The 18,640-nt window shown below is 44.7% G+C and overlaps 1 protein-coding gene across 1 annotated transcript in view; it reads right to left on the bottom strand.

The window, feature by feature from the left end:
- IGSF9B (immunoglobulin superfamily member 9B) overlaps positions 1-18,640 on the bottom strand; it is a 179,031-nt gene that overhangs the window by 11,370 nt on the left and 149,021 nt on the right. The window contains exon 19 of the mRNA XM_030220462.1: positions 13,599-15,170. Within this exon, the coding sequence (XP_030076322.1) occupies positions 13,599-15,170 (1,572 nt within the window). The remainder of the gene's footprint in view (positions 1-13,598; positions 15,171-18,640) is intronic.

Raw genomic sequence — 18,640 nt, forward strand, 5'->3', positions numbered from 1 at the left:
TGAACAACCTAACAGTAACTCTCTGTACTACTCTGCAAGGATCAGACCACTACTGGAGGGGGCTTTACAAGACAAATTAATGTGCTTCAGATCTGACATTATCTACAAGATGTTCGTACAAAGGGATTCTACAACTAAAATCTTCTCCATTTAAAAACAGAGTTGCAAAACGTTTGGTTCAGATAAAGGAAATTTAATAGGTTTCACCTAGTGACTGAAAAAATTCAAGACTATCTGCCCTAAATAGTTTAAACTCTATTTAAGATTTGCTATACCGCTAATGCTAACTAGCAGGTCTCAGTGGTTTACAATAATTAAAATCAATATCAGAAAGGAAAAAAAAAACTAGCAGCCTAAGAAATAGGACAAACTAAGAAAGGGACGAGATAGGTAAGGGGAGGGGAGGGATTACTAAAAAGGACCTCAGGGCAACATAACAGTGCCCGACCCCATGGGAACAATTTAGGTGCAAAGGCTTCTGCAAAAAGCCATGCCTTTAGTGAAGCTTTGAATACCTTAAAAGAAGGTTCCGCACGGATATGTAGGGAGAGTGAATTCCAGGAAAAAAGGGCAGTAAAAAACAAAGCATAATTTCTAGTATATTCCAGTTGCGCAAGTTTTGGACCTGGTAAAACAAGCTGGTTATCATTACGAGAACGAAGTAAATGGACAGGAGAATAGGGAATAGTAAGAGAATTTAAATAAAGAGGAAGACCCATCCTGTGTGCTTTAAAAGCAAGAGTTAGAAGACTGGAAGTTATCCTTTGTTGAATAGGTAGCCAGTGAAGCTTTTGAAGCAATGGGGAGACATTATCTCGATGCTAAATATGCAAAGCAATTAGATAAGAAAACCAACAAAGGGGAGGAAAAGATCTCATGAAACAGTGAGAAGCAAAAGAAAAACAGTGAGGTGGATCCAAGGAGGATAACAAAGGAGTCTTTATTGAAAATGCTTAAAATGACCCGACACGGCCGTGTTTCGGCCCGAAGGCCTGCCTCAGGGGTCTTGATAAATCTATATGAAAAACAGACATAAACATATGTAATGTGTTTTCTAAGATAATAGCAATAAAAGGAATTAGATACCAATATTTTGTAGAGATTGGAGTCTTTTTATAGTGAATCTAGTACAACCTAAATACATAATATTACAATAATCTAATCTGGACAACAGTAATGAAAAATAAGAGTGGAAAATATCAACAGTGAAATAGTGATTGATTGAGTGAAATTGATGAAGAATGAAAAACCCCGTTTTGCACATGTTAGTGGAAGAAGGGGTAACAACCGTATAAGACCAGTCATCAAGAAAAGACAAAAACTAAGAGAGGACAGTTTCAGAAATACCTAATGTTGAGAGACAATGAATCAGGAGGGAATGATCAACAAGGTCAAAAGCAGCAGAAAGATCTAAGGAAATGGCAAGGACTATATTATGTTTATCTAATTGGGAATACATTTCATTCAGCATGTCAGTGAGGACAGTTTCAATGCTATTATGTGTTCTGAAACCTGACTGTTATGGATGAAGAGCTAATGACTTCTCTGTAAACAGGGATAATTGTAAAAGACAATTCACTCCAGAACTTTAGAAAGGTAACATAAATTAGAGCCTGGTCAGTAGTTTGTAGGAACTTGAAGATCAAGTGAGGGTTTTTTAAGAATAGGTTTGACTAGTGCAGTTTTCCAGAGTTGGGGAACATGACCAGAAGACAGACTCGAGTTAAAGAGATCTAGAATCAGAGGCAAAAATTGAGTTCCTGGATTTTTAATCAAGAAGAAGGGAAAGGATCCAAATCACAATAAATGGATTTCATTTGAGACAGTGCTATTGAAAGAGAGTGTAGAGTCTGCGGATGAAAGGAAGAACAAGAAGATGAACCATTAAGAACAAGAGATGCTTGTAGGGCCAGGAGGTGTTAAGTAGATAAAGACAGAGTCAACCAGAGGCATAGCCAGACCTCGCCGGGAGCGGGGGCCACAGCCTGAGGTGGGGGGGGCACTGTTTAGCTGCCACAGCCACCGCCGCCACGATCTCCTTGAAACCCCCTTCCCGCCACCAAGCTTCCCCCGCTGTCGCCGCCCACCCCGCTGCCGCTTTGGACCCCATTGCCGACGATCCCCTTGAACCCCCCTCCTGCCACCAACCCTCCCCCACCATCGCTGCCCGCCTCGCCGCTGCAGCCGATACCTTGTTTGCTGGCCGGACCAGCCGAAGAGAGTCTTTTCAGTGCCGGAGTAGCGCCTTCATTCAAGGAACTTCCTGGTTATGATCAGCTGTTTCTGACGCCTTACGTCACGTAAGGCAACAGAAACAGCTGATCATAACCAGGAAGTTCCTTGAACGAAGGCGCTACTCCGGCGCTGAAAAGACTCTCTTTGGCTGGCCCAGCCAGCAAACAAGGTATCGGATGTGGTGGCGGGGCGGGCGGCGACGGCAGGGGAGGGTTGGTGGCGGGAGTCGGGTTCAAGGGGATCGTCGGCAGGGGGCCAGGGCCAAATCTACAGGGGCCCAGGCCCCCTCAGGCCCCATGTAGCTACGCCACTGAGTCAACTAAATCTTGGACCTTAGTAGACAAGAATTGGGAAAGAGAATCAGCACTAGGCATGAGTGTGGGTCCCTTCTTAGCTAAAGGGGAAGAAGTCAGATTATTGAAAATAGAGAAAACTTCCCTGGTTAAATTTGGGGCAGCAGCCTGGCGGTATTTCCTGGCCCTAGTGCGCAGTCAAATCTGGCACTACAAAAATATATTTTTTTTGTAGCGCTGGAGTGTACCAGGCGGTAATCAGGCAGTGTCACACGCTGCCTGGTTACCGATGGGTTAGTGCAGGAGCCCTTACCGCCACCTCAATGGGTGGAGGTATGGGCTTCCCCCGAAATGGCCACATGGCAGGTGCTTTACTTGCACCACAGCCATTTCCTGCAGGAAACACAAATTTCCCTTTTACCCGCAGCAGTAAAAAGGGGACCTCGACGCATGTGAAAAACACACACCAACACCAGCACAGGCCCCCTCTTACCGCAGCTTGGTAAAGGGGCCCAGAGTTTGTCATCAGACAAAAAATTGTTAGAACAATGGTTCCAACTTTGTGAAAGCCTTCTTTGTAATTGGAAAACATGACGATGATAACGAAGATAAAGATGAAGATGCAAGGGATAAAATAGACAGCACTACTTCTAATGCAGATGATAATGACTAATGATAATAAAGTATTCTTTGCTATACAGAAGTCAAGTGTTTCAGAGATTCCCTTGATCAAAACCTGCAGATCCAGTCAGAAGACATCAGTAATATTGCAACCTGGCCTGATTTGAAGGAAATTTTTATCAGACCAAAAAATCCATGATTCACAAGTGACAATCATTTTAAAAAATGTAGTTTTACTAAAAGCAAAGTGGATTGAATTGTAGAGCAATAAAGTTGTTGGGATAAAAATGTTAACAATAGTTGTATTCATTGTAGTTGTGGTACTTTTACTTTTTACTCAAAAATATTATATTGGGCGGTAGCGTTTTTACTTTCACTTAAGTAAAAGTACAGTAAAAACACAATAAAAATTATAGTTAAGTATTAAAATATACAGTTATTATTACTTTACTATGTACTTTGACCTAGTACTTAGAACAACACTGCCCAAGAGCATCCAACTCCCTCCCAAAGACTTCACCTCACCCCCCTGTAAGCCCCTCAGACCTACCTTAAGGATGCCCTGGTAGTCTAGGGTAGGATGGACAGAAGTGACCCTTCTGGAGTTCCTAAGATGTTATATGTATAGGCAACCTGTCACGGAACGCCTAGCCACGTGCCTGGGGTTAACCCTGTGGCCACTTAGAGGGTCTATCCCCAGCTTAGCTCAGGTCCGCCTGCACCTGCCACTTGTGCTGTACACTAGTAACCCTCCACACCCATGTACTAGATTCCACTTGTCTCTGGGCAAGTCTCCCATCCAAACGTTCTTCATGGTGATGTCTAGGACACTGGGGCCACACTCCAGGAGTCCCACAGTTCCAAGAAAGCACCAACAGACCCAAAAATACAAACCACCAGGATTCTTAGTCAGTCCAGACAAGCAGAGTCAATAAACCAAAAAAGATGTATTGTCATAAAAATATTGAACAGTGAACCATAAAAACAGATGGAACAAAAACAGCACACAATAACAGGTAACTGAATATGGATCAATATTAAAACTATTTAAACATTTAGTCACTACCTGGATAGTGCCTGGGGAGTACAGAAAATATAGCTGCTCACAGGTTACAGAATATAACTGCTCACAGGTTCTCAGTGAAGAGATCTTTCTATCGCCTCTCCCTGACTGAGACTGAGGGAAAAAAACCAGTACATCCTGGCTGAATTTGAGCTGTTGGGCCAATCAGAGCCCAGAACAACATTTTTTAAAAAGTGACTGGCCACATCACTGCAGGTTACTTCCTCTCTGTGTTAAACTAAAGAAGGAACAGTCATTTTTCCTGTGATAGCTTATAATTCTTATAATTCATATGCTGGAAAATTCACCATTTTGCCACACAACCTATCTAGGCTTTGAGAGATAAGGGTCTATCATTAGTTGAGGGGGGAGAAAGGGGTGTCTTTTATTTCTCTTCTCTTTCCTCTCTATTTCCTGATCTGCCTCATAGCTTCTTAGAGTTGGATGGTCTTACAGACAAGTGGGACAACCCTCAATTTTGCTGATTTGTGGCTTTTTGGATCTAGTACACCAAGATACCAATATTTAACTATTTTCATGTGGACAAAGCTAAAAGCCAATGCATTTTGCAGATTTCTGCACGTGAATGAACGGGGTATCCCCATTGGCCACATAGACAATTGGGCCAACCGCTTCAGGTGTGATAAATGTGCTAGCCTATTTGTCCATAAGACTATCCAGTTCATAATAATGTAACCAAAGCGGATCAGTAGGGATCCATGGAGGTCATAATGGCTCGATCTCAAGCTCTCTAATTTTATTGTCACATAAAGAAACACATTTTCAAAACCTTTGGCATTTACTAGCTTGAAAACAGCCTTTAAAAAGTATCTGTCCTCACTCATACAAAGTAGGCACACTGGAGGCGATATTCAGACCGCGAAAGTTAGCCGGGCTGCCTCCTGCGGTTGGTTTTTTTTTTCGTTATGCACATAGCTGGTTAAGCCGATATTCATCAGCTGACCGGCTAAGATATAGCGGCTAAAGACAGACCTGCTATTTATGCGGGTTTATCTGGCTGCTAAACTTAGCAGGTCAGCCAATGAATATTGGCACTAATCGGCTATGTCTCACAACACAGATGGTGACAGAGCTAGCCGCTAAGGGGGAGTTTCTATATATGGTGCCTAAAAAAACCAGCACTGAAATTAGTTCCAACTAAGTTTATTCTATAAGCAGCACCTAGAGTTAGGCACAGTATATAGAATAAACTTAGTTGTCATCTTAGTGCCTAAAACTATGCACATCTATTTACACATGGCGTAAATCCAGGAATGTAGACATGGAGGGGCAAAACGTCCCGATCCAGGGGCGGGGAAACCCGTATTTTCGAAACAAGATGAATGTCCATCTTTCGTTTTGAAAATACTGTCAGGGACGTCCAAATCCTTAAATTTCACCGTCCCTAGATTTGGACAACCCTAGACATGACGTTTCTGATTTTTGGTGATTTTTGAAACCAAGGACGTCTATCTCAGAAACGACCAAATGCAAGCCATTTGGTCGTGGGAGGAGCCAGCATTTGTAGTGCACTGGTCCCCCTGATATGCCAGGACACCAACCGGGCATCTTAGGGGGCACCACAGTGGACTTCATAAATTGCTCCGAGGAACATAGCTCCCTTGCCTTGTGTGCTGAGCCCCCCAAAACCCACTACCCCCAACTGTACACCTTATGGGTGAAGGGGGCACCTAGATGTGGGTACAGTGGGTTTGTGGTGGGTTTTGGAGAGCTCGCTGTTTCCTCCACAAACGTAAAAGGTGGGGGAGGAATGGTGCTGGGTCCGCCTGTCTGAAGTGCACTCACCCACTAAAACTGCTCCAGGGACCTGCATGAGCTGTCATGAACCTGAGTATGACATCTGAGGCTGGCAAAGAGACTGGCACAAAATATTTTTACAGATGATTTTTGAGGGTGGGAGGGGGTTAGTGATCACTGGCGGAGTAACTGGAGGTCATCCCCGATTCTCTCCGGTGGTCATCTGGTCATTTCAGGCATCTTTCTGTGCCTTAGTCGTAAGAAAAACAGGTCCGGGTGAAAACGTCCAAGTGCTCGTCAGGGATGTCCTTCTTTTTTTTCAATTATGGGTCAAGGACGTCCAAGTGTTAGGCATGGTCAAGTCCCGCCTTCGCTACACCTCCGCATGCCCCCTTCAACTTTGGCCGTCCCTGCAACGGAGTGCATTTGGGGACGTCCAAAATCGGCTTTCGATTATACCGATTTGGACGTTTCTGTGAGAAGGACGTCCATCTTCCAATTTATGTCGAAAGATGGACGTCCTTCTCTTTTGAAAATGAGCCCATTAGTCACACTGGGCCATATTCTATAACTATGCGCATAAATTCTGGACAAACACGAAACACCTTTTCCCCACTTATAACCACGTCCCTTTTTGCCTGCATCCGTTAGAGGTTAGGTGCACTGCATTACAGAATGTGCTTAGCAAGTAGTGCGCGTAAATTCTAATTATTGCCAATTAGTGCTCATTATTACTTGTTAAGAGCTGTTATCAACGCTGATTAGCTTGTTAAGCAAATTAAATTATGCACATTATTATAGTATATGCTTGGATTTTGGCACGGATCTCTAGGCACGTTATATAGAATTTAGGGGTAAGCGCTAATATTCAGCCGAGGTAGCTGGCTATCTCGCTAAATATTAGCACCTAGTCAGTTTAAGACTTTTTAACTAGCCAGGAGCTGTTCCTGGACAAACAGTGCTGAACATCAGGGGGACTGTGAACAGAACACGTACTTTTGAGGGTGAGAGAAAAGGGGGAGGGTTAGGTGGAGGGGGGAAGGGGGAGGAAAATACACAGAGGAAAGTATCCTCTTCCCCCCATCCCGAGAAATTTTAAAGGGGACCACCATAGGGAGTTTCCCTTTAAAAATCAACTTGGAAGCCCTGAGGGCAGTTTGAAAATTGTTGCACAAAGAATCCAACCAGTTATAAAGCTCTTTTGGCCAGTGACTGCTGCTGATTTTATGGCACTGAATGCTACCACGAAAAGTAACTTGCAACATTTTCTATTAGATTTGTTGCTTACTAAATAGCAGCATTTATCATTCCCCATTAGTGATGCATGTGATAACCATCCTACTCACTCCTTGCTTCACAAGTTCACTTCAGTTCAGTTAATAGGCTATGACTTTCACATCCAAGGGTCAAAAGGAAAGAGTTATTTCAATATTCATCCTGCAAAGCCTCATGGAGTACATTTTGGAGGCATCACAAGATAAAATGTGCTAGCGTTTCTCATCTCAGCATGCAAAAGGCAGCTACAAATTTGTTAGGTTTTGTAGAACGAAAATTTCCTAGTGCAGAAGAGAAATTAATTGTCTCCCTCTCTCTTCTGTCCCTTTCCATAAATTATTTCATCATAGCTCTCCTTGCATGGTGCATTAAGGCATTTAATTCTGCTATCATTGCAGACTGAGATCAAAACAAAGCTAGAATCCCCAGAGCCAGTGTGAGGGTATTAGGACTCCTAGGCAAATCTTCAGCTCTATGCCTGTCCTCCTCCCCCCTCCGCCCAATTAAGTTTCAAGCTCCTAGCCCACACTTGCCCCAATATTTTGATAAAGTCAATAAGCATTATCATGTTAACGTCCTCCGGGGGGGGGGGGTAGGTTTTAGGGGTGGAGCGGTTTACCAGATAGGAGGGGAGAGATTGGTAAGCTCAGGAGAGGGACCTTGGGGAGATGGTGTCCCAGAATCTGAAGGTGATGAAAGTGCGATAAGGTGGTGGTCATGGCGAGAAGGATGCTAGGCTGCATAGATAGGGGTAAAACCAGCAGAAGAAAGAAGGTGTTGATGCCCTTCTACAAGTTGTTGGTGAGGCCCCACGTGGAGTATTGCATTCAGTTTCGGAGGCCGTATCTTGCTGTAAAAAGACTTGAAGCAATGCAAAGAAAAACTACAAAAATGATATGGGATTTGCGTTACAAGACGTATGAGGAGAGGCTTGCTGACCTGAGCATGTATACCCTGGAGGAAAGGAGAAACAGGGATGATATGATATAGATGCTCAAATATTTGAAAGGTATTAATCCGCAAACAAACCTTTTCCGGAGACGGGAAGGCCATAGATCTAGAGGACATAAATTGAGGTTGAGGAATAATGTCAGGAAGTATTTTTTCATGAAGAGGGTGGTAGACACTTGCAATGTGCTACTGCTGGTGGTGGTGGAGATGAAAACAGTAGCGGAATTCAAAAATGTGTGGGATAAACACAAAGGAATCCTATTTAGAGGGAATGGATCCACAGAAGCTTAGCGGAGATTGGGTGGCAACACCGGTAATTGGGAAGAAAAGTTAGTGCTGGGCAGACTTCTACGGTCTGTACCATGAAAATGGCAAGGACAAATCAAGGTAAGGTATACATGTGAAGTATCACATACTATGTATAATGAGTTTACCTTGTTGGGCAGACTAGATGGACCAAACAGGTCTTTATCTGCCGTCGTCACTATGTATATTTACATGCATGAATGGTGCCCGAATTTAAGCAGCTCCTTACAGAATTATTACTGTACTACAACCAGAGGGGTGATTGGGTCCATTCACCGCTGAACGGCAAAAGAGAGAATGAGAGAGAATACCCTCTATATACACCCAGCATATGGAATGCAGCCAAAGATGGCATCATACTATGTACTACTTTCTCATGCAGTGTTCAAATATATTACTGCCTAATCCAGTATGGGTCTTGCACTTTAGCAATGTGAGAACTTTTGAGAGGAAACAAAGATGGAACGACATAGTGGTTGGGGTAGGGGGTGGGGACAGTACAATTTCTAATATACCAGTGAAAAGCACCAAGGTCCAAGAAAACACACGGAACTCACCACAATCATTTGAATCTATCAGAACAAGGGTCAAGATGTTTCTAACTGGTTAAGATATCTCTAAATATGTCTTCTAGATCTTTGCAACACACATGACAAGGTACAGTATAGGCTACCTAATTTCCTTAGAGCCCTGCTTACTAAGGTACGCTAACGGTTTTAGCATGCGCTAAAAATTAGTGCACGCTAATGCTAGAGACACCCATAGAAATATATGAGTGTCTCTAGAGTTAGCGTGCACTAAAAACACTAGAGCACCTACAGCACGGCTTAGTAAACAGGGCCCTTAAAGTTCTCCAACTACATATGTGCACTTCGTTTCTTTCATTTTGTTTCCTTTATGCGCATAAAATGTTTTGGAGCATATATCCATTTATATGCATATAAGTTAATCAGGCAAATATTCAAATGGACTTGAACATTTATTACCCGATATTCAGCCCACAGAGATCAGAATTTATTTTTTAAACTCCTGAGTACCGGCCTAAACTCAAATATAAGTGCTGAATGGCTCTTCGGTGGCCACGGAAAGTTATCCGGGTATCACTGATATTCAATGCCAGTATTGGGACAGCAAGTTAGGACAGCTTTTTATCAGCCTCATTTGCTCAGATAGTAATCCGGGCACCGGCACTGATGATTGGTGGTGACTGGCGGGTCCACTTGTGCTCCACTCTGAACTGCCCCAGTATTACTTAGTAGAGAATGACACGGGGATAAAATTTGTCCCCGTCCCGTCCCCGTGGGTTCTGTCTCTGTCCCCACCCCATCCCTGCAGGCCTCACCTCTATTCCCATCCCATCCCCACAGGCCCTGTCTCCGTCCCCGTGCCAGCCCCATTTCCATGGGCTCTGTTCTCATCTGCAGAAGCCTCGAACACTTATGATTTTACATTTACATCTTTTTATTAAAGTATAAAAAGGAACAATATGCTGTGCAACTGTTGTGTATAAATTACAAATAGAAAACAATAATAACAATGAGCAGCTATAATAAACCCTCCTACCACCATCACCCTCTACCCTTCCAACCCCCAAAATAGCTGACTTCTACAACCCCAAGGAATCTTAATCCACCCCGTTAAAATGTTCAGGGGTACAAAATACCACCCATTCTGCATGCCCTAGAGGGTGCAGAAATATGACCTATGAAGCACTGTTATGATTTTTTAATCTGGGGATGAATAAGAAGTTATCAACAATCTCAGGATTCAGTCTAGCTCTCCTGTCTTCCACAGTCCCTCCTGCAATAGAAGATGTCTTCTTAGAAGATGTGCTGGTAGCAGGATCTACAGGATTCCCCGTGCAAATTTTGCTAGCTGTGGCCAGCATGTTTGTTTGTTTTTCCAAAAAATAAAAATATTGTCGTCTGCATCAATCCAACATAAATAACAATCCAGTTGATTAACAGGCTTCAAAGTAGAAAGTGACACGGGGACAAAGTTTGTCCCTGTCCTCATGGGCTCTGTCCTCATCCCCGCCCCATCCCTGTGGGATCTGTCCCCAACCTATCCCCGTGGGCTCTGTCCCCGTCCCCATGTCATTCTCTATTACCTAGATAGTGCCAAGACAGTTTGGCCAGTCTGGACAGTTAAGTGCCGCCTAATATATGGCTAACAGCTACTCCTACCTGGTTAACTCCTAATGACTATGACCCCTCCACCTCATGCAAATCTATGTCATGAATATTCATTGTGGATTTCCCAAAAACCTTATTGGCTGGGGCCCCTCTAGGACCAGGTTTGGGAACCACTGCTGTAGTAAACAAGTTTTTTTTTTTAATTTTTTGAACTTATCCAAAGACTCTTCCAGATAATAAGCAAAAGAACCCAGGCCCCTTCCTGCCCTATTAACCTATTCGTGCTGTTCTAAACTTGCCCTTTTAGCAACCGCTGCTTAATGTTTAAGTCTCCTATCTGTGACTTTTCCACAGCACTGTGCAGATAGTGCTGCTGAAAATTCACTAAAAGTTCTGGCATTATCCAGTGATATTCAACCACTATCTAAATAGTTAAGCAGGTTGATTTAGCTCAGCCACAAGACTGTCCAAAATTAAACCACTTAGCCATATGATAAAGGATCATTTTATAACAAGATGACTAAGTTGGGAAGGTGCGGAGGTGCCTATTTTGGGTCTGTGTTATAAAAAGACACAGACACTTACGTGTCCTTATAAAATTAGTCCACAAAAATTACCATAATCACATGGACATTTACTCCTGCTTAAGAGCAAACGCAAAATGTTCACATGTAAACTATGCATGACCATGCATGTTTTATAATACACATTGGTGAATCACATTACTTCCCATGCTCCACCCAAAATCTGTCTCCAAATATGCCCATACCCAAGTTGCATAAAAGTACACGTGTTTGTGTCATCACACATAGGGACCCTAAGGTATTCTTTGGCCAAGCTGTGAACACAAAAAAATAAAATGCCACCCCTCCCCAGCCTGCCCTTAGCCATGCCCTAGCCCCACAGTCACCTAGATCCCCAAGAAAGCCAGATTCTACAGGCAGTGAAAATACTGGTAAAAGTAAAAGAAATGCATTTTCTTCCATAGTCTAAATACAAAAGTAAAGAAAAGCTATTTTTTTCCAAAAAAGCAAACATCCATTAGCAGCATGCCCCCCTTTCCTTTCCATCCATGAGCAGCATGTCCTCCCTCTCCTCTCCATCCCCTTCTATCCATGTGCTGAATTTTCCCCTTTTTCCTTCCCTTCCCCCCACTCCATGTACAGCAAGCCCCCCCCCCCCCCCCCTCCCATCCACGAGCAGTTGCCCAATTCTCTCCCTCTCCCTTCTGGGCGTACCTTGCAGCCCTGGTGGTCTACTGATCTTTACGTGGCATGAAAGAGAACTCCACTCTTTCCTGCCCACTGCTGGTGACCTCCTCACTGCCTCCGCTTCTCAAAAATGGTTGTCGAGACTTCAAGAGATAGCCTTGCAAGACTTCTGTGAAGTCTCATGAGGCCTCCACTTGAAGTCTCGGCAGCTGTTTTCAAGGAGTGGTGGTAGCGGGGAGGTTAGTGTCAGCGGGCAAGAAAGAATGGAGTTCTTTCCTGCTCCGAAGAGGCCACTAGACCACCAGGGTGCACTACAGTAGGCTGGGGAGGGGGGGGGGAGAAGGCAAGCCCATCAGCCCGCCAGCCCAGAAACCCAGACAAATAGGCTGGCTGGAAAAAAAACATCCGGACCCCCGACAGTCCCCTGAAAAGGAGGACATATCCGGGGAAATCTGGACGTTTGTTAAGCCTAAACCTAATGTTCAGAGTAGCAGGCTGGGAACCAGAACGCCAAGGTTTACACCCTGCAGCAACTCCTTGTCACTTAACCCTCCCTGCCTCAGGAGAATGCAATGGCAAACCACTCCTGTATCATGCCAAGAAAACTATGAAGGTGGGGGTCCCCAATGTGTGATCACCAGGAGTCAACTCTGACTCGGGGCACATCTGGATCTGGAATTTAATAAGCATGTGTATATTTACATATCTGCAAAAAAAAAAGTCTTATAAAATTACTCCTGTAGCGGCTGAATATCACCACTATATATATGCATCACTGCTGCCTCTATGGATAACGGTGCAGAGTATAAATGATTTTTATACATGCTGCAACCAATGATTTAAAAAAAAACACACTGACCATTGTGGCTGAATATCGACCCACATGATTTTATGCATGTAAACACCAATCCTCCATGTAGAACAAAAAGAAAGGTTTTGAAAACTTTTTGATTTGAAAACTAGCATGGTTTTATTATGGGGACTGTATTCTTTTAAATGCATTGCTGTTATTATGAGGACAACCGCTACAAATCCTTTTGGAAAGCAAGCCATGTACAAAACAATGAAAGAACAGGAATTTTTTTTAAATGTAAAGCCAAATAAAACAAACATTTCTAGTGGGGGCCTACTCCCCCCCACCAATGTACAACTACAGTCTACTCTCCCCCCAAAAAAGTGTTTTACAGCTCTTATCCTCCTTCACATTCCCCTGATAACTATTCACAGGACTGGTGAAACAGAAAGCAAGACTCAGCAAGATTTACAACAAGACAATAAACAATGACCTGCCAACCTTAGGGATTGCTTGCTCAAGTTTGTGCCCTTCCCCTAAGGAACACCTTGTGAGGATTCTAGCACTGTGAGCTCCCCCACAGCACTGGCCTACCAGCTTGGACATCAGCTAGGTAAGCATCCACACAACAGCACGGTGACCCCCAACCCCCCATCCCCACCAGAAATGCCCTGCCAGCCTGGAGACCAATCTGCACAGCAGTATTTATCAGTGCCCAGGGCTGGCATTAGGGGAGTGCAAAAAGGGCATTTGCTGCCTCCCTGGCAGGCTTTAGGGCCTCCTTGAAACTTTCTGTCCTGGGTCACAGAATGTCTAACACTGGCCATGTCAGTGGGCTTACTCACAGAAATCTCACATTCATACCCTTTAGCCATCAGGGCTCATCTGTAGATCGGAAGCCGAAGTCGCCATTGTCTGTGCCTATAGATAAGAAAAGGGGTGTATTTTCACACTTACCCTGAAGTGCATGTGGTTGTTGCTGTGGATTCTGTTTGCAGGATCTCCTCTCCTGTCCTCCTCTGTGATGGGATGTGTCCAAAAGTTTTCCGGCTCTCCATTGGTGGAGAGGAACACTGGGATGGATGTCTGGTAACTGATGAGGTGAAAGCTGTGGCTGGCCTGTAGCTAGGACTTCCCCCCCTGCTACTCAGAGCTGGAGATCCTGTTGATGCAGAGGATTTCCTGGAAAAACTGACTGCTCCAGGAGGCTGGAGGGTGATTTCTGACATCTCTGAAGGTTGGATTAGTCCTGGTCGAGGCCTGGCACGTGCGGTCAGCTCTGGGGAGCCATGATGAGAACTGAGGGGGCTTTGGGTCAAAGGTGAAAGCCGGGAAGGTTGTAGCACCACCTGATGTAAACTGGACTCTGTCCTTCTAACTTGCCGAGGGCTATACTGAGGTCTGGGCTGGGGTTCATACCACCTGGTATCCAGGCTGAATGTGCTTATGCCGCTGGGGCCGAGGGTCTCTGATGGCTCTTGGTAAGGCAACACAGGTATGCCCATACCTTGACTGGTATGTCTTAGCTGCCCTTGACTCACCAATTGCATAGGTTTGCTTTTACTGGGTGACTTGCTAGTCCAACTCTTTGGTGCCTCCAGGGGTATAATGCCAGGGTAGGAGGCAGGAGCCTGGAAGGAGGAGGGAGGAATCCCCCTTGGAAGAACAGCCTTTGACTGTATACAATCAACTAGATCATATTGGTGGTGTTGGTGTGGGAACACCACGGGTGGTGGCTCCAGTCCACTAAAAGAATAATCACCCTGTACCCACTGTTCAGGGGAACGGCCCCCTGTTGGTGTTTGGGTCATAGCCAAAGTACTGTTGGAAGCGTTCTCACCATTCTCCTCTGGAATTGTAGGGTGTCCAAAAGGTCCCTCAGGAAGCAAAGGTGGTGAGGACATCACAGAGCTGAGTGGACTAACCTCTGGCATGTAAAAGGGTGGGGGATCCATTTCACCAGGGCTGCTACTGAGGTAACTATAAAACTGGCTGTGGTGGAAGCCCCTGGGAGCCAGTGGCCTAGTTTGGCCAGTGGCCTGCAGCCGGCCCTCCAGCACTAGTGTCCCCTCCATGGGTCTCTGGAACCTTGGGCTGTATGCTGGTGGCTGTAGGTAGGATTCCTGGCTAGAGGACAGAGGAGTCAGCTGAGATTTGATAGCGGCAATGGAGGAAGGAACCACAGGGTCATCATTCTCCTCATCAGACTGGCGGAACTCTGGGTACATATCTGTCTCCTCCACAAAGGGGAACCCTTCAATTCTGCGTGTCTTCAGCGAGGGCTCCATCTCAGAAGGGTCCATGACAAAGCGCCCATCTGGCCCACGACTGATGAGCTCAATAGGGGTGGTAGCCTCTGCTTCAGCCTCGGCCTTTGAGACACTGTATTTTTTACTGCTTATTGCTCGTTTGGTCTTTTTGTAGAGAGACAGCTCTTTCTCCTTTCCCTGCATGCCTTGGTCATCAGAAGATTCAGAAGGAGCACGCAGAGTCCGGATGCTCTCAGGACTCACCTTTCCAGAGGATAACCTGAGCCACATACCAAGAGGAAAGAAAGAAACAGGACAGATTAGTGGAAGAACTGCCTATCAACTGGCATCTGTCAATCAAATACTTGCAACTAAATAGTAATAGAAACATAAGTTGGTCACCAGTAACAATTGCTGCATACCTTTTACAATTGCATCTTAACATTAACCCCCACTTCCCCAAACATCTAAGAATCTCATAACACCTGTAAATAAATGGTAACGTGCCACTTAACATCTGCTCCTTGACGGTAACATGTAACTCACTCGCTAGCTGTGGCTTACACTTCACTGGCTACAACAGTGCATTATTATCATCAAAGGAATGCAAAGCCTGAAATGGGAAATGAAGGGCAGCAGATGGAAGGTGCAAAGCTCCATGGCCAGTGAATGGTCAATGAATGTGTGCTTGCTGTGTGTGTGATTCACTTCATCAACAAAATAAGCCCCTCAACTGTAACACCTTTAGAGGGCAATAATCAGGCTCTGTATCATCGTGCAAATCCAATGGGTAATTTTACTCATGAAGTTCGCAGCAGTAATGATGCATGGCAAACTAGGTTTCATTATTGCCTAATGAAAAATAGCCTGTAGAGATTTGCACCTACTTTCTTCCAGGGTAGTTTTTCACTATACAACAATGGGCGTAGGTTTGAATAACCAAAACTATGCATGTTGCTCCTTTCTGTTCCTTCACAGTAGGTAAATAAAAATATGTATATTGCTGGAGCGAAGGAGTAGCGTAATGGTTACTCCAGAAAAGTACATAAGTATTGCCACACTGGGACAGACCAAAGGTCAATCAAGCCCAGCATCCTGTTTCCAGCAATGGCCAATCTAGGTCACAAATACCTGACAAGATCCTGAAAATGTTCAATACATTTTATGCTGCTTATCCCAGAAATAAGTAGTGGATTTTCCCCCAAGTCAATTCAATAATGGTCTATTGACTTTTCGTTTAGGAAGCCATCCAGACCTTTTTAAACCCTGCTAAGCTAACTGCCTTTACCATATTCTCTGGCAACAAATTCCAGAGTTTAAGTACACATTGAGTGAAGAAACATTTTCTCGATTTGTTTTACATTTACTATTTTGTAGCTTCATCGCATGCCCCCAAGTCCTACTATTTTTTGAAAAAGTAAACAAACGATCCACGTCTACCCATTCCACTCCACTCATTATTTTATAGACCTCTATCATATTTCCCCTCAATTGTCTTTTCTCCAAGCTGAAGATTTAGGTGTGGTTTACAGAATATACCTAGCCACTTTATAGAATACTAGTAAAAAAGACCCGTTTCTGTTTGAAAGGAAGCGGGCGCTAGCAAGGTTTTCCTCTGAGTGTGTATGTTTGAGAGATTGTATGTGAGAGTAACTGTGTGAGAGAGGCTTCTGTTCCTGCTGCTGTGCATTCCCAGTGTTGTGCTGATTCGCTGCTCCCTGTATCGTGGCTCCGCCCCTCTCCCTTCTACTGGCCAATCTGGTGTGGGTTGTGTGACGTCACTATTATCTACTACATGAGGGACACCACCTCCAGCGGAAACAATGGTTCCAGGCAGCCTCAGAATGTTGGAGGTGAGAATTATTATATAGGATGCCTAGCGGCCATGACTGCACCTAACTATGCGAGTCCATTTACACTAAGTAAAACTTGGTGTAAATACCGGCACCTAAGTTAGACGCGGAGCAGGTGTATTGTATAACTGTTCGCATAGGTTTTCGGAATGCCCACTGTCCGCCCATTCCATGCCCATGGCCATGTCCCCTTTTTGGCAGCGTGCATTAGAATTTACACGCACCACTTTACAGCATACGTCTAGCAAGTTGTGCATGTAAATCCTAATTAATGCCAATTAGTATCAATAATTGCTTGTTAAGTGGCAATTATCGGTGCTGACTGGCTTGTTAAGTAATTTATTTGCACGCTCAAATACAGAATACGACCAGATTTGCATGTGCAATTTCAGTCGCAGTATATAGAATCTGGGGGGAAATGCTTTATAACCCATGCAAATGGCTTTAAATACTGCCCTTACTATATCTGTCATATCTTTCTAACTGCATAATTTCTATACTGCATCTAACAGAGTGGTTTCTGGTCTCTGGAGGAAGGAACTGTCTGAGGGAGACTCTACAGACATAATATACAACTCAATAGCTAATAAAATCTTGCAAGGTGCTGACTGATTCATGGCTGATACTTATGAGGGCCAATGTGGTCAAGTGAACTAAACAAGAGAATGGAACTCTGAATAATATAATATAATTCATATCATCCCTCATCATTAGCATGCAAGCCACACACACCTTCTGGTCAAATTTATAGCAGCAGGAACAGTGGGGAATGCACACAGTGAAAATCAGAAGAGAAAGCCTATGTAAGATAAATGGAGGGGTGAGGGTGGATTAAGAAAAAGCCTGCACAGAGAGGCAAACAGATGGGAGGGCAGAGTTTGCATGGAAAAGTGAGAAGGAATTGGACAAAGGTTTCATGGAAAGATACACATGAGGAGGGCAGTGGGCATAGTGAGGTGAAGGGGTAGTGCAGCCCAGTCTCTACCACAGGGAGATTCAAATCCCACTTCTCCCGTTAATACTCCTTGTGACTTTGGACAAGTCACTTTACCCTCTTTTCTCTCAAGTATAAATTTACAGCTTGGTTTACTAATATGTGTTAATGAGATTTAATGTACGTTAGAAAATCTAGCTCTTACACAGTAAGCACTTTGGGGCAGGGAAAAACCTACAGTGCCGGAATGGCAAGTTGCCAGAGTTCATGTTTGAAAGAGCAAGCAATTAAATACCAAAATCCAAATCCAACCTCGTTGTGTAGGATTGGTTGAAAGATAAAAGACACTGCCAGAGAGCAGAGAGGAAGGCTACATAGAAAGGGACAAAGAAGGAGAACACAAGATGAGCATAGAGCATTTGCATGGAGATGTGAGGTGGAGCTATAGCCACTGTTCCCTCGAAGCTGAATGGGAGTCTTCCAACTGCACTGCTGCCAATGGGGGTTGGTGTTTCAACATTGCTGACAACATTTTAAGGGCTAGAGACAGGCAGGTTTCCCTGGAGGACTGAAGAGGTTTCCTGTACAGTGGCATATCAAGGGGAGGGCGGTGGGGGTGGTCTGCCCCGGGTGCACGCCGCTGGGGGGGGTGCCGCGCGCCTGTTGGCTCCAAGTCCGCTCGTTCCCTCCCTGCTGCTCCCTCTGCCCCAGAGCAGCACGGAGGGAATGAGCGGACTCGGAGCTGACAGGCGCGCGGCACCCCCCCCCCCCCCCAGCAGGTAAAAATGTACCCAGGAGGGGTGTAATTTTGCCGGGGGGGGGGGTTGCGCTGCACCCGGGGGGGGGGGCACATCGGCGATCCGCCCCGGGTGTCAGCCAGCCTAGGAATGCCACTGTTCCTGTCCCTCATTATTGAAAATGTGATAGTGAAACATAACCCCCCCACTGGTAAAACTGTAGGTA

This window comes from Microcaecilia unicolor, chromosome 12 (genome assembly GCF_901765095.1).
Source record: "Microcaecilia unicolor chromosome 12, aMicUni1.1, whole genome shotgun sequence".
Lineage (NCBI taxonomy): Eukaryota > Metazoa > Chordata > Amphibia > Gymnophiona > Siphonopidae > Microcaecilia > Microcaecilia unicolor.